The sequence below is a fragment of the Stegostoma tigrinum genome, chromosome 24 (assembly GCF_030684315.1).
Source record: "Stegostoma tigrinum isolate sSteTig4 chromosome 24, sSteTig4.hap1, whole genome shotgun sequence".
NCBI classification, from domain to species: domain Eukaryota; kingdom Metazoa; phylum Chordata; class Chondrichthyes; order Orectolobiformes; family Stegostomatidae; genus Stegostoma; species Stegostoma tigrinum.
In genome coordinates, this window is record NC_081377.1 from 20,516,787 (window position 1) to 20,539,745 (window position 22,959).

General features: G+C 39.2%; 1 protein-coding gene across 19 annotated transcripts in view; it reads left to right on the top strand.

Annotated features, from left to right (window-relative positions):
• The window catches only part of macf1a (microtubule actin crosslinking factor 1a), a 545,346-nt gene that overhangs the window by 479,345 nt on the left and 43,042 nt on the right, over positions 1-22,959 (top strand). For all 19 annotated transcript variants that reach the window (XM_059654271.1, XM_059654278.1, XM_059654275.1 and 16 more), the window contains 11 exons: positions 1,983-2,138; positions 3,012-3,209; positions 5,405-5,533; positions 7,856-8,026; positions 8,347-8,502; positions 9,835-10,041; positions 18,333-18,452; positions 19,858-20,027; positions 20,370-20,529; positions 20,727-20,921; positions 22,417-22,545. In XM_059654271.1, coding sequence (XP_059510254.1) covers positions 1,983-2,138; positions 3,012-3,209; positions 5,405-5,533; positions 7,856-8,026; positions 8,347-8,502; positions 9,835-10,041; positions 18,333-18,452; positions 19,858-20,027; positions 20,370-20,529; positions 20,727-20,921; positions 22,417-22,545 — 1,791 coding nt within the window. The remainder of the gene's footprint in view (positions 1-1,982; positions 2,139-3,011; positions 3,210-5,404; positions 5,534-7,855; positions 8,027-8,346; positions 8,503-9,834; positions 10,042-18,332; positions 18,453-19,857; positions 20,028-20,369; positions 20,530-20,726; positions 20,922-22,416; positions 22,546-22,959) is intronic.

Here is a 22,959-nt window from a genome sequence, read left to right on the forward strand (position 1 = left end):
GCTGGCACAAAGGAAGACAGTTGTGATGGTTGGGTGCCAGCCATCTCCACTCTAGGACATCTGGCCAGGAGTTCTTCAAGGTAGTGCCCTTGGCCCTGTCATTTTCAGCTGCTTTGTCACTGGTCGTCTTCATAAAGTCAGAAGTGAGATGATCGCTGATGACTCTCAACATTTAGCATCATTCATGCCTCCTTACATAATGAAGTAGCCCATATCCAAATGCAGCAAGATCTGGGAAATACCAAGGCTCAGGCTGACGAGTAACAATTAATGTTTACCCTGTACAAATGCTAGACAATGACTACCACCCCCTGGAATTCAATGATGTTATCATAATTGAATTCCCCACTATCAACAATCATTGACCAGAAGCTAAACTGAACTAGTCATATTAAGCACTGTGATTACAAGAGTAGGTCTCAGGCTAGGATGCCCTGCAGCAAGAAACTCACGTTCTGACTCCCCACATCCTGTCCACTGCCTTCAAGGTATAAATCAGAAATATGATGAAATACTCCCATCTGGATGAGCACAACTTCAACCGTCAAGAAGCTTGATACCATCCAGGCCAAAGCAGTCCACTTGATTAACCCCACATCCACTCTCTGCATCATCGATGCTATGCAGCAGCATTGTGCTCTATCTACAAGACATACTGCAGAAATTCACCATGGCTCCTTTGTTATCTGATCATTTACCAGCATGATCATCTACAAGGACAACAGCAGCAGATACACACCAACAACACCACTTGCAACTTCCACCTCCACCAACTCTCAATCCTGACTTGGGAACGTTTCACAGTCCTTCTGTGTTGCTGAGTCATATTCCTGGAATTCACATCCTAACAGCATTTATACTCCCAAGAGACTTGCAGCAGTCCAAGAAGACAGCTGACCGCCACCTTCTCAAGGGCAAGTAGAGATGGGCAATAAATGCTGGCCAGCCAGCAACACTCACATCTTGTGAGTAAATAACAAGAATAGAAGTGGGGAGCCCCTCCCCTCTCAAGCCTGCAAGGAGGTCTCTAGTTTTTAATCGATTGTCTCCCCGCATGACATCAGGACCTTTTGCAGCGGGGGATGAGGCTATTTAAGTAATCATTCAGTTACCATTTCAAAGCTCATTTTGTCTCTAGACAATAAGATTATTCTTGACCTGCCCCCCTCTGACTGGATCAGAGGGAGTTGGGAAGGTGAAGGGCTCTACTAGATTATTACATTACCAGAATGAGGGAATACAATTCAAAAAGTGAGATGAAGTTGTTTTTTAATCTGTGTCTTGAGTCATCAGACTTGTATTCCTCAGAGAGCGATGCAAGTGAAGCTTGCTGAATATTTCTAAGGCAGAGGTCAGTAGGTTCCTTGCTAACAAGGAAGTTGATTTTTATTGGGGGTAAACAGGATTGTGAAGTCAAAGCCTCCACTCGGATCAGCAATGATCTTGACTGGTGTGACAGGCTAGAGGGGTCAAATAGCTTCCTCACCCTAATTCATTCCCATACTACAACAATCTTTTTTGAGGAAAGTATCAAATTTAATGTATTTTGTGTTTTTATCCAGAATAAATCCATTGTAGGACATAAGGACTGCAACGTAGCTGAAAGCCCTTTCATCCTTTCTCTGTCTTCTCCACATTCGTAGAACAAATTTAGGGAATGAACCCACCCCCAGGCCATCATTCCTGCTCTTAGTGCAGCTACTTATAGATGTACAAAAGTAACCATATGTGCCTACCTATTACTTCCTAGAAACCATTGGATGGCATGTGTACCACTCTTTGCTATTTTGGCATATAATGGATTGTCACATAAGCATACTGACCTTGAGGTACTGCTCCAATATTTGGTGTTTGGTCATTTTTCTATATTCAGAATTACAGAATATTTCTTTACGGACCCAGGGAGACTTGGGGTGAACATTTTTGATAGTATAAAAGAATATTTGTTCTGAATGATTAATTGTGAACTTATTTCTCCACAGCATAAGGTAGAAGGTGCCCTCCTGGCACTGGGTCAGTTTCAACATGCATTGGCTGAACTTATGACCTGGTTGAATCATACAGAGGAACTATTGGATGGACAAAAGCCAATTACTGGAGACCCAAAAGCCATAGAAATTGAACTTGCCAAGCATCATGTACGTCAAAATAGTATATTGTAATGGCAATCAATTTAAGTTGTCCTCTGCAAAGATGTGATTTGCATAACTGTATAACCCTTAGATCATACAGTCAAATAGAATTAATATGGTGTTGTAAAAGTAACAATAGGGCTTTGGGTAATGTTCTTAATTGATAAAACATGGCTGTTTAATACATTATACATGATATGTTAATGTTGTCATTGGTTTAAATTCAGTCATAAATTTAAATTGTGTTTTGTATTTGAAGGTCCATCTTCAAATCCATAGTGCTATATAAGCTCGACATTCTTTGCTACATATGGTCTTCAGTCAACAAATGTATCATATGATGTCAGACAGTAGAATTGCTCTTGTATGTTGTGAAAATGAAGAATAACAGAATTCACTACCTTAGTGCTTTTGAATGTAGAGGGAAGTGAAGAGCAAAGAGCCAAGAATAAATGATTGGGTAGATGGCAGACAGTGAAATTTAGGATGGGGAAATTCCTCCAAAAGCCAGCATCAGAAAAATAAACACGTAAACCTGGGTAATAGGTAAATGATGGTAAGACAAGAATATAGGGAGAGACCACAACACATTATGAAGAAAGTGTGGATTTTTAAAGCAAGGTGTTAAGGATGAGAAAGTGGTAGTGATTGGCAAAGACTGGACTTTCTATGAATTGAAATAGAAATGGCAGTGTTTTACATAAATTCCAGCATCTGAACAAGAGACCTCATGACATCGGAGAGTTTGTCCACCATTCTCTGTATTGATGCTGAGGATCTGCTTGTCTTTCAAATTATGCTGTTTGCTTTATAGTTCGTGTTGGATCGAGATAGCCTGTTTGTGAAATATTTGATAAATAGAACTTTAACTCCCCACAGGTATTGAAGAATGATGTTCTTGCCCACAAGTCAACGGTCGACACTGTAAATAAAGCTGGGAATGAACTTCTGGAGTCAAGTGCAGGGGAGGATGCCAGCAACCTAAAGCGTCGATTAGATAAGTTAAATCAGAGCTGGCAGTCACTGCTTTGGAAAACTGAAGGGAGAGAACAACAACTGGAAGCTGCTCTCCAGCAGGTATTCGATAGCTGAAGAATGAGGAGACTTGTATCTTTTTAAATGTTGAATAGACAAAGACAAGTTACAAGCAGTTCTTGTGTGGCACTGCTTAAGATCCTGTTAAATAGCATTTCATCTGTATTTTCCTTTGCTATTCATTCTGGGGCCAATTATAAATTAATTACATCCATTAAGAGTGCTTGCAGACTGCAATTTGTAGTATGCCAATTTGTAAACTTCTGTCATGAAAACCTGCTGACTGAGCCTGAAGCCTTGAAATTACAGTGGGCAAAATGGCCACCTGTTCAGTTATAATCCAATTTCCTTTTCTTTCTCATGTACTCTTTTTGCATAGGTACTCCCAGGAGTATTTATCCAATCCTCTTAAGGTTAAAGCAAAATTCTGCAGATGCTGAAAGTCTGAAATAAAAATTGGAATCGTGCAGCAGCTCGAACAGACAGCATCTGTAGAGATGTAATTTCGAGCTTCAAAATCCTGAAGGAGAGTCATATCAGACTTGAAATGTTAATTCTATTTTCCTCTCCACAGATATTGCCAGAATTGTTGAGTTTTCCTGAAACTTTGTTTTTAAGTCATCTGAACACTATTGAATAGGCATTTTATGGAAAATTCCCAATTTAATGTTTGAAACCAAAAATTTTGCCACGGTTATGTATTACACTGTCTCTTAAGTGAACGCTTCATTCTCAACTCCTAATGGCTTGCTTCCTTACTTTTCTGTTCCCAGTCAGATAACTTAAAATTAGAATTAGGTTTGTTTTTGTTGCATGTACTCAAGTACAGGAGTAAAGTGAAAAGTGTGCCAAGTTGCCATCTTAAGTACAAAGGTTCCTAGGTGCAAAATAGAAAAATAAAGGAATAACTGTATCAAGACTGATATTTATTCTAAGGGTTACCAATACAATCAGCATTTTCTTTGTTTCAGGTGCAGAACTAATTGCTCTATGTTCTGCCTTCAGTTGCTTGGCTGCAGGCTCACTTTTTTCCAAGAATTCGAAAACCTGTAACCTTGTACAGTGACTTTCTGTGAACATTCTTATTTCCAAAGTTCATGTCTTTGGCAATATCCAGTTAAAAATACTAATTAGCTTCTTTGTAAACTTCCAGCATTTTATCTTGGAATTAAAGTGATAATAACAAAGACATAAAGTATAACTGTTTATAAAAGCTGACATTCTTAACATCTCCCCGTAAGACTTGCAAACTGATGTGTTGAACACAGCTTGCATTACCTTTACCTACAGATCTGAGCATGATGCACCTTCTTAGTAAGTTCGCCTGGGGCCCAAAGCAGCCAAGCTACACTGGCTGGTTGTCAGACAGAATTCCGAGCAGGACACTTTACATTTTTTTCTCATTTTTACCTTCAAGAGGCAGTACCAAAAGATAACAGTATAATGAACTTTAATGTTTGCAACACGTTTTAGCTAGTGTTTTACACCTATCCCTGAATTTTGTAGAATTTATCCGAACATATAAAATCCAGAATGTCATTAGCTTTTCATTTTAGATCTGCATGTCATCTATTAAAGATTTGTCTATCTGTATCTTTCAGTCTTTGTTTCAACACTCTAAGGATTCTTGAGCTTCAGATATGTTTTAGTTAGTTGTCCCAAAATGTGCAACTAAGTAGTTTTCCATGTTGCACTGCATCAGCAGCATATATTTCCACTTCAGTAAACAGACTACATTCTGCATTGTTCTCCAGTTTTCCATGCTTTTGAATCGGTATTATTGGCATTAATGCCTGCATTCAAATAATTTATGTAAACAGAAAATGAAACCCCTCACTCAATAAGTGCAGAGCTAAATTGCCATCCGTCAATTTGACGTACATTGTACATTTTCTTCCTCTCCACTATCCATTTGTCTCAATGCAGTTCCATTCCGTTGAATATGCTGTTGCCTTCGTTTTTGCAACATTGCAAGAGTGATACCCTTTTTTCGTATAATTTTAGTACTTTAATGTTTGGATGTTCCTAGGACTGTTGGTTGACCACAACTGTAGATTGATTTGTAAGCTAAATTATTGTTTAAGTGATGACCTAATTTGAGTTACTCATATTTATTTACAGTGCTTCAGGCTTTTGAATTCTGCTGGCATTGACAGTCGATTTCTATATTCTGAGTGGAAATTAGTAAATTGTGTGAGACAACTGGTGTTTTTTCTGAAATACCTCTTGTTTGACAGGCTGAAGGTTTTCATGGCGAGATTGAAGATTTCTTGCAGTGGCTGAGTCGAGTTGAGAATCAGTTGGCAGCATCCAAATCCACTGGAGGTTTACCTGAGACAGCCAGAGAACAACTGAATGTCCACTTGGTAAGTGATTTGTAGTCTCCCTCAAAAGCAAAGAATTTCTCAAAATAACGTCCATTTTTCTTTTCATTTGATGGAATTTAATTGGACTTTTTAAAGAATAGCTTAAAGATCATGTTTTTAAGAAATATTTAGTTTGAATTTCCAGTCTGTCTCTTACTCGCGTTTAGTGGCATTGCATGTGTGCGCTGTATTTTTTTTAATTTGAAGGAATCTTATCCTATCTAACCAACAATGATAGCTTACATTTAAAAAGCACAATGAACCACAAATTGTGTTGAGGCTCAATGGAGGGATTTAACCCAAGTATGGCAGATAGTTGCATCAGGAGATACTAGGGCAGAAAATAGCTTCGTTGAAAAGGTAGGTCATGAGAGGTAACTTAAAAGCAATACTTTAGTTACAATTGGTGTTTAAAAAGGCACTTTCAGAGCTCGTGACCCAGGTAGCTGAAAGCACAACTACCAGTAATGCTCAGAAGGCCAAAATTGGATGAATGTCCACATCTCAGCAGAATCAGGTCTCTGGAGAGGTTACAGACGGATTTGAAAATATAGAGAATAATTTTAGGATCACACAATTACTTAACCAGGAGCTATTGTGGATCAGCAAGCACAGGGTGATGAATGACTGGAATTTGGTGAGTTTGAAGCAGGCAGCCACTTTTGGATGAACTCAAGTTTGCAGATGGTAGAATGTGGGAGACAGACTAAGAGTGTTTTGAATACTCAAGCCCAGAGGTAATATATGGATTGATGTAAGTTCTGGCAACAAATAATTGAGCCAGGGCTTGAGTTGGCAGTTCTAGCAATGTCCCAGATGTGGTTGAAAATTCATCTTGGGTCAAATATGACAGAGTGTGATTCTGCCTCAGATATTTGCCAACGCAAGGGATGGAAATGGATTTAAGTGTATGGTGGGGACTGGAAACATGGGCTTTAATTGTGCCAGTATTCACTTGGAGAAAATTTATTCTGATCCAGTACTGAGTATTTAACAAGCATTCTTACAATTTAGAGACAGAGTATTGTGGACTCAAGGTAAATAATGGTGAAATAAAACCAGATAACGTCAGCGTATATGGGCGAGCTGATCAGTCTAACTATTCAGTATATTTTCTGGAAACTCTTATGGTGGGAAGAGTAGTTCAATGCACATAAATTGGGACAGAAAAATTGATAAAATGACAAAGGAAGTTCAATGGCAAGTGCACAGTGTCAGACTCGGACTAGACAAAGACTGCAATGAAAATTTGTTAGAAAAGTAGATTACTCTGCAAAGAGTAGAGCTTAATTTGGCTGTAGTCCAATACTTTTAAACCAGACCTCTTGGACATTCCCACTGAAAATAGTAGTTTAAGTCCTAGTCATCACTTCAAGAATTCAGAACTCACCAAATATTTGAAAACTAAACCTCATATGACAACATAGCCCACAAAGGTGCTTCAGCTAGAGTTAATGAGGGGACTGTCCCAATAACAAGCTGAACGATCTATGCACCTCCATTTAAAATAGTGTACTTTGTTCCTTCTGTTTCCAGTTCTCTCTCCATTTGAGCAAACATTTACCAGTTCCTCTGTACAAACAGTTATTGTATCTTGTTCCACAGTTTGCAGTTAATTTTAACATTTTCCCCCATTGTAACATCACTTTTTGATAAAGTGTGCTTACTGCTGTTTATTGAATACCCCCCTCAAGATACAATGGTACTAGAACTTCATTGGATCTCAGTTCTGGAATTTCTACCCTGACACCATTGTGGGTGTGCCTATAGCACAAGGACTGCAATGCTTTAAGAAGGCATCCCATCACAGTTTTCCAAAATGCCACCTGCATCATGCTAAATAGGTAAAAGAATGTTAAATGTAAACTTGAAACAGTCATTAATGCACCATTTCTGATTATGGATTGGCATTCGGATGTGCAATGTTAATGAGATGATGCCATTGTAAGAAATGTCTGTTTTATTTCACTTAAATTATGGATAGTTGGATATTAAACAGATACATTGAGTTTCTTCCTAACGCACAATCTTTTATGGGAAACAAAATGTAAGCTATCAAATAGCTGTCCTGTATATTTAAACTTAATAGAATATAACACAAGATCTTTCATGAATCTGATAAAATACTTACGTTTGCCAGCAAATTCTGCTCTGAATTATCTGTAACAAAATAATAGTACTTGTAGAGCCCTTTTGCATACATACATTGAGTAGATTATTATAAGCCAAAAGAAATAGATTGTGAGATATGAAATTACATTTTGTTTTGAATGTAATTTGTCCATATTATGATTTTGCTGTAAAGATTGCTTTCTTTTTTAGGAACTCTACAAAGAATTTCATGCTAATGAGGAAGCATACAAGAACTTGCTCGAGAAAGGCCGGCTGTTGCTGAGTGCTCGTGATGATGCTGCAGGATCAAATGTTGAGCAGTGCGTCACGTTATTAGAACAGAAGTGGCAATTGATGAGTGCAAGGATAGAGGAAAAGAAGGTAGGAGTGCCAACAATGTTAGCAGGACCAACAGTGGGAAGGTAGGAATATTTTATGAAAATGTATCCTGTTACTGCAAGTGGGAAGAGGGTGACGTTTAAAAAGGATAGTCGTGTCAGTCCTTAATGTTTCCCTCCAGCAATCTTGGATTTTTATTGACCTAAATAATTTGCTGAAGAGAGAACAGTTGCAGGATAAGGACAAAAAGTTGTGGGTGTGGTGAGGGGAGGAAACAAAGCAGATTGGTCCATGGAGAACTAACATATACTAATGAATGAAATCTGTGCTATAATAATTAAATGACTTTTTTTTATTTTCAGACCAAGCTAGAAGATGCTCTCAATCTTGCAACAGACTTTCAGAATTCCTTGCAAGATTTCATTAACTGGCTTACTCAAGCAGAGCAAAGTCTGAACATTGCAGCTTCTCCTAGTCTCATAGTTGATACAGTACTTTTCCAGATAGATGAACATAAGGTATTGGAAGTTCTGAATTATCCTTGGTATAGAGGAGCTAATAATGATAGCCTCATGTTTTAGTGTGAGGATTGTTAAAAAGTGGTATTGCCTCTGTCTAGAGGCTATAGAATCAAGAGGCTGCTTCATTTCACTTTTCAAAGAAGAATCAAGTGACTGTTTGAATACGGGCCTTGGGGACTGGTCAGTGCAATTGACTGGGTATGAGGTTGTTGCTCAGTCTGTCGGGAATTGGACGATAGTTCAATGTTTGTTGGGGCCTGAGCAGCCACTTGGCAGGACAGATGCTCATACATGGAACAGAGTCACTGTGCAATATTCAAAGGAACAAGGAGACTTTGATCAGAGCAAGGTTATGATTACTGCTCAATACTCGACAGGGACTGGGACTCTGTGTGTGGCTCAGCATAACTGTCCTGTATGCACGATGAGTTGTGCTCTTTGATCAGTTGCCCTGTGTCCCAATATGCTGAATGGGATAACTGCTTGATTGTCAGGACGGAGATGGAATCTGATTAATGCTCAGGGCAGGGACTGAGTGACTGATCAATACCAAAGATATATAGACGACAGCAGTTCAGAACATAAGTGTGCATTGACAGATACCATACCTCAGGATCTTTAAAAAAAAATTTATACACCAAAACGTTTTCTACGTTTTCTTTGCACTTTGTAGTTTCTAAAGATAGATTAATTGAATTGTGCTTGAGACGGTTTATAAATATTGGAATGATTATGAAGAGCTGAACTGAACTTCATCTATTTAACAAGCTATTTAGTCAAGTCACAAATGCATTTAAATATATCTTTACTGTGGTCAAAAATATCACTTTCAAATATTAGAAGTCGTATAATGAAACAACAGATGTGTTGGGGAAATAAAAGCCAAAGAGTTGGAGAAACTCGGCAAATCTATGAAGCATCTGTGGAGAGAGAAACAAAGTTAACATGTTGAGTCCAGCATGATTCCTTGAAGAGTCATATTGGATTTGAAACATTGTCTGTAGTTCACAGTGCAGGTTCTGCAAGACCTGCTGAGTTTTTCCACACTGTTTTATTTCCGATTTCTAGCATATGCTTTTAGTAACAGAGAAGAGCTGTTGTGCTACACTGTATGCTGTGTCAAATTTTAGGAAAGGGGCTTGTCTCCAAGGTAAATAAGAGGAAATGACTTGCAACTTACAATGAGATTCTTACTGAGGAAGAGCTGCAAAGCAGCACTTTTTGACCACTTGCAGCATGCTTTCTTTGCATTTACTAATGAGTCCTGAGAGTGTAAAACTAAGGTAAAGGTGCAAAAATGTTTAGCTAATGCTTATTACTATTTTCCAGATATTTGCTAATGAAGTTAATTCTCATCGTGACCAAATCATTGACCTGGATAAAACTGGAAATCAGTTAAAATTTCTCTGCCAAAAACAGGATGTGGTTCTGATTAAAAACTTGCTGTTTAGTGTACAATCACGTTGGGAGAAAGTGGTACAGCGTTCTGTTGAGAGAGGAAGAGCACTTGATGAAGCCAGAAAACGTGCAAAGCAGGTATGCAGAATCAGTGAATATTCGTATCTGTATTTTCTCTGACCTATTTACCAGAAGCATTCCTATGGGAAGATTTGGTATTTTGAAACATGTTACCACTTTGTATATCTATGCTATCTTTCCCAAAACTATATTTGAATCCCTTCAATCTGATTTCCACCCCACTGCAGTACTGGAACAGCTTTTAGCAAAATCATAATTGTTATCCTACATGACTGTGATAAAGGTAAGCTATCTGTCCATGCCCCACTTGACATGTCAGTAGCTTTTTATATTGTAGGTCTCTCACATTCTTCCTACAACTTCTTTCCGCTGTCATGAAACCATGTGAGTACGTACGTGCCTACATCTACTCTTAAGTATTCCATTATGGCCCAAGCATCACTTACGATGTCTTCTCTTCTTGTTCCTACACTGTTATTCTAGGGTCTGCTAAAGACCTATTTTGATTCTCTCCTGTGCATGCATGCATGCTTCCCTTTAACATCATCCGAAAACCTACAATTTTTTTTCACGTGTACGCTAATGACACTCAACTCTACCTAACGACCATCTCTCGTGTCTAAGAGTGGTGCGGAAAAGAGGGTTAACACGGCATGAAGCTGGATGAACACAGCAGGCCAAGCAGCATCAGAACAGCAGAAACGTTTAACGTTTTGGGTCAGAAAGGGGCCTCAACCGGAAATGTTCTAGCGAAAAGAGTAAACAGGCTGGTCAACAGGACTTTAAACTAGGAAGTTGGTGGAGGGGGGTGGTGGCGCAGCAGGGAATGGTGAAACTTGCCCCAGTGGGAAACAAAGCAGCAGGGTAACATCGGTGGTGGTGGATTCAACTATGTGGGGAAACCAGAGAAAAAATGACAGGGAAGGAGAACTCAGGAGAGGTTAGTAAAGTCTTCAGCACAGGCAATGTTTGTTTGGAAAGGGCTAGCCATCAAACACTGGAAAAACAAATGAAAACAGCAACTCGTATATTCCGCTTGGGAACCCTGCAGCCCAATGGTGTCAATGTGGACTTCACTAGCTTCATAATCTCCCCTCCCCCCCCACTGCATCCCAAAACCAGCCGAGCCTGCCCCCGCTTCCCTAACCTGTTCTTCCTCTCACCTATCCCTTCCTCCCACCTCAAGCTGCACCTCCATTTCCTACCTACTAACCTCATCCCGCCTCCTTGACCTGTCCGTCTTCCCTGGACTGACCTATCCCCTCCCTACCTCCCTACCTATGCTCTTCTCTCCACCTATCTTCTTTTCTCTCCATCTTCAGTCTGCCTCCCCCTTGCTCCCTATTTATTCCAGAACCCTCTCCCCATTCCCCCCTCTGAAGGGCTTAGGTCTGAAACGTCAGCTTTTGTGCTCCTGAGATGCTGCTTTGTTATCTTGCATTCTCCAGCATCTGCAGTTCCCGTTATCTCTGAAAATTAGAAGAGGGTGGGTTAATACAGGACTGAAGGTGTTATATCTGAATGCATGCAGTATAAGTAATAACGTAATTGAGCCTGTGGTGCAGATTGAAACTGGCAGGTATGATGTGAGCTGAGGGTGGGGTTGCCTTATTAGTGAGAAATGAAATTAAATTAATAGGAAGAAATGAAGTACGGTCAGATGGTGTAGAATCTGTGGGGTGGGTAGAATTAAGGAACCGTAAAGGTTTTAAAAAAAAAACATAGTTGGAGTTACATACAGGCCTCCAAATAATAGCCAGGAGCTGGGGCGCGAGATACACCAGGAAATAGAAAAAATGTGTAAGTAAGGCAAAGTCACTGATCATGGGGGATTTCAATGTGCAGGTGGAGTGGGAAAATCATGTTGGTAGTGGATTGCAAGAAAATGAGTTCGTGGAATGTCAACGAGATGGCCTTTTGGAGCAGCTTGTGGACCCCACAAGGGAACAGGCAATATTGGGTTTGGTACTGTGCAATGAGGCAGACTTGATAAGGGAGCTTAAGGTATAGGAACCCTTAAGAGGCAGTGATCATCAGATGATAGAATTTACTCTCTAATTTGAGAGGGAGAAGATAGAATCAGCGGTGTAACAGTATTGCTGCTTAATAAAGACAACTACAGAGGCACGAGGGAGCAGCTGGGCAGAATTGACTGGAGAGGAGCCTAGTAGGAAAGACAGTGGAACAGCAAAGGCAGAAGTTTGAGTAATTCAGGAGATGCACAAAAATTCTTCCCTATGAGAAAGAATCACGGTACAGGGAGGATGAGAGAACCATGGCTGACTAAGGAAGTCAGGGATAGCATAAAAACAAAAGAGAAAGCATATAATGTGGCGAAGGGCAGTGGGGAACCAGAGGACTGGGAAGCTTACAAAGACCAACAGATGGGCAACAGAAAAAGACATAAGGAGGGAGAAGATTAAATACGAGGGTGAGCTAGCCAGTAATATAAATGAAGACCGAGTTTCTTTAGATATATAAAGGGCAAAAGTGGACATTGGATTGCTAGAAAATGACAGTGGAGTGCTACTAATGGGGAACAAGGAAATGGCTGAGGAACTGAATAATTACTAAACGTCAGTCTTAGTGGAAGACTCGTTTAATCTCCCACAAATTGGAGAGTCAGGGGGCAAAGCTAAGTATGGTGGCCATCAGCAGGGAAAAGGTGCTAGTAAAACTGGCCTGAAGGTGGATTAATAACCTGGACCAGATGGATTACGCCCCAGAGTTCTAAAGGAGATAGCTGAAGAGGTAGTGGAAGTGTTAGTAGTATCTTTCAGGAATCACTAGACTCTGGGAGGGTCCCAGAGGACTGGAAAATCACTAACGTGACATACCTGTTTATAAAGGGAGTAAGGCAAAAGACGGAAAATTACAGGCCAATTAGCCTAACCCCAGTCATGGGTAAGGCTTGGAGTCCATTGTAAAGGATGAGATTTCTGAATATTTGGAAGTGTATGTATAGTAGGGCAAAGTCAGCATGGTTTCGTCAAGGGTGGGTCATGCCTAACAAGTCTGCTTCAATTCTGAGGAAGTAACAAGCAGGGTAGATCAAGGAGAGCTCATGGATGTTGTCTAACTGGACTTCAAGAAGGCCTTTGACAAGGTGCCACATAGGCTGCTGAGTAATATAAGGGCCCATGGTGTTAAGGCAAGGCGCTAGCATGGATAAAAGATTGTCTGGCAGAAAGCAGAGAGTGGGAATAAAAGGGTCTTTCTCAAGATGGTAGCCAGTGACAAGTGGTGTTCCACAAGGGTCCATGTTGGGGCCACAGCTCTTCACTTTATATATAAATGATCTAAATGAAGGAGCTGTGGGCATTCTGGCTATGTTTGCAGATGATACAAAGATGGGTGGAGGGGCAGGTAGTATTGAGGAGGTGGAGAGACTGCAGAAGGATTTGGACAGGTTAGGAGAGTGGGCACAGGAGTGGCAGATGGAGTGCAATGTGGGGGAAAGTGTGACATCATGCACTTTGGTAAGAAGAATAAAAGCATGGGCTATAATTTAAATGGGGAGAAAATTCAGAAGTCTGAACTGCAGAGAGACTTGGGAGTTCTGTTCCAGGATTCTATCAAGGTAAACGTGCAGGTTGTCACTAGTCAGGAAGGCAAATGCAATGTTGGCATTTATTTTGAGAGGACTCAAATATAAAAGCAGTAATGTACTTTTGAGGCTTTATAAAACTCTGGCCAGGCCACATATGGAGTATTGCGTGCAGTTTTGGACCCCATATCTCAGGAGGGATGTACGGCCCTGGAGCGGGCTCAGAGGAAGTTCACAAGAATAGGCCCAGGAATGGAAAGCTTAACATAGGAACATTTGAGGACTTTGGGACTATACTCATTGGAATTTAGAAGCATGGGGGGAGATCTAATTGAAATTTACAGAATACAGAATGGCCTGGACAGAGTGGATGTTTTAAAGATGACTCCATTGGTAGGAGACTCTAGGACCCAAGGACATAGCCTTAAAGGGAAGGCCTTTTAGACCGGAGATAAGGAGAAACCTCTTCAGCCAGAGAGTGATGAATCTATGGAATTCACTGCCACAGAAGGCTGTGGAGGCCAGGTCATTGAGTACATTAACTCTGAGATAGATAGGTTTTTGATTATCAAGGGGATCGAGGGTTATGCGGAGAATAGGGTTGAGGAACTTAACAGCCATGATTGAATGGCGGAGCAGACTCGATGGGCCAAATGGCCTAATTTCTGCTCCTATGTCTTATGGTCTCTCAACTCCTCCACATTCAAATTATACCTAAATTGAAATTGAATCAGTGCAGAGATCTCACAAGGTTTGTTGGTTAAATGACAATGTAGAGGTGGATAGGAATAAGAATATGGAGGGATTGAAGAACATGAGTAAAAAAGTTTTCAAGTTGAGGTGTTATTAGACTGGGAGCAAGAATAGCTTAATGAGGATGGTATTGAATAAACAAAGATTTCTTCCACTTGAACAGTTGTCATACCAAAGCCATTGCCTTGGTTGTTGCCACAAACTGTATTTCCTACCCTGGCAACTTTCAGTGGAACCAGACTGGCCATAAGCTCAGTGCCCTGTTGATTGCAAGGTGTGCTTGCAACCACACATGTATTGTGTTACTAAGGTCGCCAGTTTCTCTCCTTAGCTCACTTGCTGCTGAACACCTAATTTGTGCATTGTCACCTCAAGACTTCACTAACCCAGTGCATTTTTGACAGCCTCTCTCACTAATTTTCATAAGCTAAATGTTTTCCAAAATACTGTTGCCGTTTCCTTGCTAGCATTGTATCATTTCAAGGCAAATGATGGAATTTGAATTCAATTCAAACAAGGTCTGGAATTAAGCATCTCATCATGACTATCAAACCATTGTTGGTTGTAGGGAAAAGCCGTCTTGTTTACTAATATCCTTTTTAGAGCGGGAAATTACTGTACTTGCCTGGTCTGGTCTACACATGACTTCAGGTTCACAGCAATGTGATTCCACCTTCACCATTCACTGGAGCATGGGTGATGAGTGCTGGCCTAGCCAGTGGGACCAATGTCTCATGAATGTTTTTTTAAAACATCCTGCTTGCCCATCACCAGTGCTCATTGATCTGTGCTGGCTCCCAATTGAGAATTGGCTCATTTTAAAAATTCTTGTTCCCCTTAAATCTCACCATGTCCTTGTCTGTCCCCATTTCTATAATTTCCTCCAGCATCACAACCCTCTTGAAATGTCTGCAGTCATCCAATTCTTTTACCTTTGGGCACCCTGATTTCAGTTATTCCTCAGTTGGAGGCCATCCTTCAGCTACCTAAGCGCTGGACTTCCCTCCTTAAACCTGACATTTTCCCTTTTTGGATGCTCCTTAGAACCTACGGCATTAACCAAGTTTTTGACAGCTAATTTAGTTTTACCCTAAGTGGCACTCAGATTTTGCTCTGTAACATCTAAGATATCATTTTAACTTTTGAAGGCTCGACAAAGTTTTTAAGTTGTTTTTGGTGTTAACAAGTTTACAGACCTAGGGAGTAGTGTAATTTGTTTAAATATATAATGCTTAGCTGATTATTAACATCATCCACAGTTTATATTCTGTCTTCTCCAAAATGCACTCGTCTCCTGGGACAACTAAATTGTGTGACTAATCATTTTAAACTTTCAACTCCTGCACTAAATGATGGCACGATGTCTCGTGCCGAAAGTATCTAGCTATTGTAACAGCCACGAATGTTGTTGTCTTTTTGTTTGAAAATATTTAAAAGCTTTAATTTTGCACACAATTCCTTTTTCCTGTTCTAATTCTCTGTTTCTCATATTTAATCTCCTATTTAGGGTTTTAATCTTCTGTTTATTTTTAAACTGTTTAAGTTTCTATTTTCTTATGTTTCCTCATTATCCTTATTGGAAAGCAGATCTGAAGTCCCTGTTTAGGAATTGCACTGCCCTAAGTTTTAGCCGATTTTAGCTTCCGTTTCACTTGTCATTTCACTGCATGATTCAAGTTGAATTATTACATCAAATACCAGCTATTAGAAATTTGAAATTCAGATATTCCAAAGGCAGAAAGGAATTACTTCATCTGTATGGCTATGGGGAGTGAAAATAACAAAATAACTCAAAACTTTCTCATTCAAATAATTCTACTTGGAATGTTTTGAAGATGCCACAAGTACAACTTAATTCACTGATCTAGTAAGTTTCTTTGGCATCCTTTTTGCTTAGATCTCGGTATCTGCAATGGATATGACTTTTTTTCCTCCTTCACTTTGATTAAAATAAGGATTTATTTTCCATTTTTGTTGCAACAGTATTTCAAGCCATGATCAAAAAACAATTATGCTAACCTAGGAATCCAGCAAAAACATGAGTGCTTTTGACAAACTAAGGCTTGACACAGCCCCCAGAGCCTACATCCCAAGAATAGTTCTAACTACAACTAAAAATAAATACTTGAATGGAATTGTAACTGAAGTTGTGGATGTGTCAAACATTCCATGATTTTATAGTGGGAGGAAAAATAACATCTATATTATAGCCAGAAGGGGAAATCAAAGCAAGTAATTGCAGCTTGAAAGCAGCCTGTTTGCAAGAGAACTATGCTTTTCTGGAAACAAGTGAATATTTCGGTGCTGAGTTCTTCTTAGTTTACATCTTGTTTACTTTGTGTTTGGAAAAATTACATCTTGATTGGTAAACCTCCCACATTAACTCCCCAGGCCAGTATATCATGGTTTTCTACCTTCATCTTCGGATATAGTTCAAAGACTGTATCCCATGTAGTTTCCCAGCCTTTCACAAAGGCACACGCTTGTTCTCAAACCCTCCCAGTTCATAAGAAAGGCTTCTTTCTTTCTCTACAGACAATCTTCTCAACCGCACTCAAAGTATGCATTTTCTCACCCATTTCCCCTGTCATGTACCTCGAGGAAAGCAATTAAAGTTGCAACACAAAGGCCGCAATTATGGAAAATAAGCTCGTAACCAAAGTGAAGAAATGAAATGGTCATCCCCACTGATTTCCAGCTACTGCATACAATGAGGCACAAACACCTAGTCTGTCAAAAATGTACCTCGCATAACTTGTGTCGAGAATCAGCTCATAGCAGAACTTTAATGGATTTTTCTCAATGAATGCTGTATCATGAATGCTAGTTATCATGAAATATTGACAGTTGGTAGATACGACTGAAATGTCTTTAAAAATACCCAAGTCCTAATTCTGACCTATGCCAGGTCCTGAACTCAGAACTCCAGCTGGCTCAGTGCAGTACTGAGAGCGTGTCATCATTCACATCCACTTGGGTGAATGCCAAAGGTCCCAAAGTACTTCTGATGAAGAGCACGAGAGATCTGGTCATGAGGTTGTTCACTTGCTTGCCGAGCTGACTTGTTCTCATTCTCAGTGAGCAAGTCAACCTCATCTAGAACCTGAGATACAGATCTTTGCCAAGACTTTGAGTTCTGGTCAATGTTCATCCTGAAATTGACATCATGATAAAACAGACTATTGTTGTTACTTTTTCTGAGAGTCTGCTGTGCACAAATTGGCTGCTACTTTATACTTCAAAAGCACTTAATTAGCTACAAAACCCTCAGGTACACTTGGTGGTCCTGAAAAGCTTTATATAAGTGCACCCCTTTGTTTTTAAAAGTAATGATATTAACAAGGCAAAAACTCCTTATGACCCAATAACAAGCTGCTGTTAAATGATTCCGATATAAGTTAACTTACTACCTGTACTATTACAAGATATAAGCCTTGCCCATATAATCTTCCTGTATTGGGAAGGAATATTTCAATCGGAAGAACCCTCCAACAGTCCTGTCAGTAATCACGTCAAGGCAGTATATTAGAAATATCTTTTCAATACTTGGATCGTAGAAAAATTTCCCACCTTTCTTAGGTTATTTTGGCTTACACTCGTAAAGATTCTGATCTCAATTAAAGCATGATTTCTAGTTTATATTCCTTTTGATTAAACACAGATTTTTGAAACTCTCTTGGCACTAATACTACAGTGAATATTAATGTCCTTTTCAAATTCTGATGTGCACTAACCATGAACAGTGGTGAGTCACTTTAAAAGTTTTCATTCCTTTATTTAGTTTGAGCTGTGCCTGGAAGTAAAATAGTTAAAGAGCATCCAAAGCGTGAGCATCAATGGATACTTTTCTCCAGTTAATTTTCTGCCTTTTTTGGTTTGAATAGAAACTTTAGCTTTTGGAAGTTTTTAATTTACACCAGTTCCCTTATATTTCTCGACTTTCAGATGGTACAAATAGTTTGATGCAAGACCACTGGGTTCTACTGTAGTTGTCTGACTGAAATGTATGTTTTGTTTCTGATCCAAATGAATTTAATTCTATCTACAGTTCTTTGAAGCCTGGAAGAAGTTAATTGACTGGCTAGAGGAGGCAGAAAACAATTTGGACTGTGATCTTGAAATTTCCAATGATCCAGATAAAATAAAACTGCAACTGTCAAAGCACAAGGTAAGAAATCTGATGCTGAATTCAACGTAACTGATTCTGATTCTTTAAAGTTCAAAGCACAACTTTCATTTTTTCCCCCTCAAAATTGTTCCCTTTCTCTATGCTCAGTTGAGCATGTTGACTTTTTCAGTAACCATCTGAGAAATTCTGATCCCTGTTGTAACATCTTCCATGCTGGACAGTTTGTCATCACATTTAGCTGGATTTGAGGCCAGCTTGTTCTCTTGTTGTTTGGTGTTCCATCGCCCAGTGCAGGCAGTTGAATTCAGCCAGTAAGAAAGACTTTGATGCCTAGACATTCAAACAATAACTGTGGGTTAGCCAAAATGGGAAAATACTTCTTTAAAAGAACACAATTCAGAAGTCTGCAGATACTAATATCCTACCTCGATGCTTGAGGTTTAGGCATCTAAATTGCATTTCTCATTTTAGTTGCAAAATCATCTGCAGAATTTTCTAATAACTAAGTCATCAGAACCACCAAGCTGTGAGCTGGCAATATTTATTTCCTTTATTTTGCAATTTGATTTGAGTTTGCTAGGGTTTGGAATGTTGGAAATTTTATCCAATGCTTAGAGAACTGTTAGGAAATATCACCAGAAAAAAGTCAGTTTTCAATTCCTCTTGCAAATGGGAGCAGAATGACCCAAATTAAAAATAAGCTATCAGTTTTCTCTAATTTACAATTTTAAGCAAAATAATAGCTGATCAGAAAGTGGTCTGATCTTTTGACCATTCATTTGAGAATTTGAAAAGTTAGAGTATCTTAACCTGCTTGAGTAAGTTGCATCTCTTAGTGCATTGTTAACTGCATTGAGCTTATATCTGAAATTTTCTACTTATGATCTGAGTTTTTACATATTTCCTCAGGTGGATCAGCAACTAAATATGTGACGTTATTAAATTTTGTTGCAAATTCAGATTTTCATTTGAATGTGAGGTTCATTCCAAAATTACGACCACCTTGATCATCATAATGCACGCAAAAGGTTAAATTTATCAAATTGCAGCTGCAGCTATAACTAAATCTACATTGTATTTCTGAATGACAAAAGCAATTTTTATTTCCCCAAAAAAAATCCCTTTTCGAGTGACCAGTGTAAATGTTTCCCTCACATGCAGCTTTCAAATTAATATTTGTCCAAGAAGTTAGCATCAACAAATATAATGTTGCAAATTTGGTTCCAAGAGTTAGAACCAAATCTAGAATATCACAAGTAAACTGAGTTGAAAAGTCCCAGTGGCAATTAAATAAGCATTTTAGGCAACAAGTCAAAAATGTGGATACTTAATGATCAAACCTGTGATTGCCAAGTTGAAATCTGATGTGCTGTTCCGAGACGTGCAATCTGTGCTCTTGTTTTTTTTTTGAATATTTTACTTTTTTTTTTGAAAATTGAACTAGGAATTCCAAAAAACTCTGGGTGGGAAACAACCAGTGTATGACACCACAATCCGCATGGGCCGCTCCATGAAAGATAAAGCTTCACTTACAGATGACTGTCAGAAACTGGATAATCTGCTGGGTGAAGTGCGAGATAAGTGGGACACTGTCTGTGGCAAATCTGTTGAGAGGTAAGGGTAATAAATACATTTTTACCAAATTGTCTGAGATTAAATGAAACTTTCTAGCAGGTGAAATGAAACATCTACATGCATAATGACTTCCATTTCCAATTAAATTAAACATTAATTGACATCTTTCTGCAAGCTTAATTTGGATAGACACATGATATTGCATCAGGTATTGAATCTATTTTCACATAATCTCCTGCATTTTAAAAAATTGATTGTATTGCTGATGAGCTATATCCATTTAATTTTGTTGACACTGTTGTTTCATATTTGTAATCTTACTCTTAAAAAAATGTAGTTTTACTAAATATTAAAGATTGTTGATGCTTTGGCCCTGTTTAGGCAGCACAAGTTGGAGGAGGCACTTCTCTTTTCAGGACAGTTTACTGATGCACTCCAGGCTCTAGTTGATTGGCTATACAAGGTTGAGCCACAGTTGGCTGAGGATCAGCCTGTCCATGGAGACCTAGATCTTGTGATGAACTTGATGGATGCCCACAAGGTAAAATATTACTATTAAGAGTGTTACATCCATAATGGTGTGGTTTCATTGAAGTATTAGCAACCAAGTGAATTAACTATACAGCTATATATTACCATTAAATTTTGCAGCTTTTATTTTGTGCAGACAGCTTAATAAAACCTTCGATTTCTTAAATACTTCTTATTAAGCACTGAAAAGATTCCTTTCTTGTGTAGGTTTTCCAAAAAGAACTCGGTAAGCGAACCAGTAGTGTACAGGTCCTAAAACGATCAGCTCGTGAATTGATTGAGAATAGTCGCGATGATACAACTTGGGTGAAAGTTCAGCTGCAGGAACTGAGCATACGCTGGGACACAGTCTGCAAACTGTCAGTTTCTAAACAGACACGACTTGAGCAAGCACTCAAGCAGGTGAGAGCACATTATGGTATTTAATTGACCATCTCAATTTTGCAGTGATTTAGTTTGTAATCAGTATTGTAGATTATGATATGACTGCATAAAATCAATAGTAGGAATGCCACTTCCTGTAATGCATATTAACTTGATTTTTGTCTGCAAGTCACCACCAGACTGGCCTATAATGTATAAAAGATTTTCCATTAGCACCGTCTTCTGTTGCAGGAGCATGGATGAGGCCATGCGATCCCTTGAGTTTGTACCAAAATGGCTAATCTGTATCCTAGATAATGAAATGTGAGGCTGGATGAACACAGCAGGCCCAGCAGCATCTCAGGAGCACAAAAGCTGACGTTTCGGGCCTAGACCCTTCATCAGAGAGGGGGGTGGGGTGAGGGTTCTGGAATAAATAGGGAGAGAGGGGGAGGCGAACCGAAGATGGAGAGAAAAGAAGATAGGTGGAGAGGAGAGTATAGGTAGGGAGGGGGATAGGTCAGTCCAGGGAAGACGGACAGGTCAAGGAGGTAGGATGAGGTTGGTAGGTAGGAGATGGAGGTGCAGCTTGGGGTGGGTGGAAGGGATGGGTGAGAGGAAGAACAGGTTAGGGAGGCAGAGACAGCCTCCCTTTTGCCTGCCTGTGCTCCATACCCTTTGATACCCATGCCTAACAAAAAAAGTATCAAGTTTAATCTTGAAACTTGCCATCAACTAAATATCTATAGCCTTTTGGTGAAGAGTTCAGGTTTCATGATCCTTGTATGAAAAATGCTTCCTGAATTAAATCATGAACCTAGCTCAAATGTTGAAGATTGTACTGCTTGTTCTGGATTCCCACACCTCTCTCTCCCTAATTGAATCTCATAATTTTAAAAAGATCAACTCTCCGCTTTCTAAGCTGAAGGGAAGACAAACCAAGTCTGTGCATCCTGTATTCATAATTTTGACCCTTTTAAGCCCAAATCATTTAGTGAATCTGCAGTCCTGAGGTGCAATGCCGAAACTGAGTGTTAGATGAGTTCTGACCAAGACATTATACAACTGAAGTCTACCTTTCTCCCTCTTGTATTCTAGTCCCGTTAGAGATGGAGGCAAGATTTACTGAACAATTTTAATTATCTGCCATGGCTAATTTTTAGTGACTATTATACTCGTGAATGCTTCTACTTTTCCATATCCCAATCTCTCTCCAAGAAGACAATAACTTTTATTCATAGGTTTGAATTTTCTCTGAAGTTGAGTGGGAAGGTGGCAAATATGGCAAGAAATCTATATCAAAATCAATTACTTTTCTGTAGCATTGTCATAAGCAGTGTGCAGAGCCAATCATCCACAATAATCCTTTTTCTTAATATTGCAAAATAATGTGAATGGTCTACTTAATTGAAATTTTATCTACGTGCCTGGATTTTATTCAAAGGTGAATGTAGCTGCTGTGAAATTCTAATGTTCTCATTTAAATGTCAGAGAACAACTGAATTGTGTTTACCATCATTGAATTCTGATGTAGGCAGAGGAATTCCGAAATGCTGTGCATGCTCTCTTGGACTGGCTTTCTGAGGCAGAGCAGTCACTTAGATTCCGAGGGGTTCTTCCGGATGATGTGGAGTCTTTGCAGTCGTTGATCGATTTACACAAGGTCAGTTGTCTACTTGAATGGTGAAGTAAAATTGTCTGTACGAAAATGTTCAGTATTTTGATGGAAGTGGGCTGAAGTTTAATGCATAGTTTCCAATTCTATGTAAATATTTTTCTCCAAGTTTGGCTCTTAAAATCGAAGGATGAAATTTTAATTCATGTTTGCAGAGATAAAATCAAGTCCAAATTAGCCTAATTGTTCATTTTAAATTATTACTTATGAAATTTGCAGTATTAAAAGCTGCATATTAGTTTCTCAATATTTGAGAGGTTAACTGAAAATCCTAAAATTTTTAAAAAAGAGCACCCTGGGATGTTCTCGTAAATTCAAGTTTAGAAGCCTGGCTTTAGATTTCTTTTGGAGAAACCGCTTTGTATGACTGGTGAGAGACAAATATTTACTTAAACGTACAGT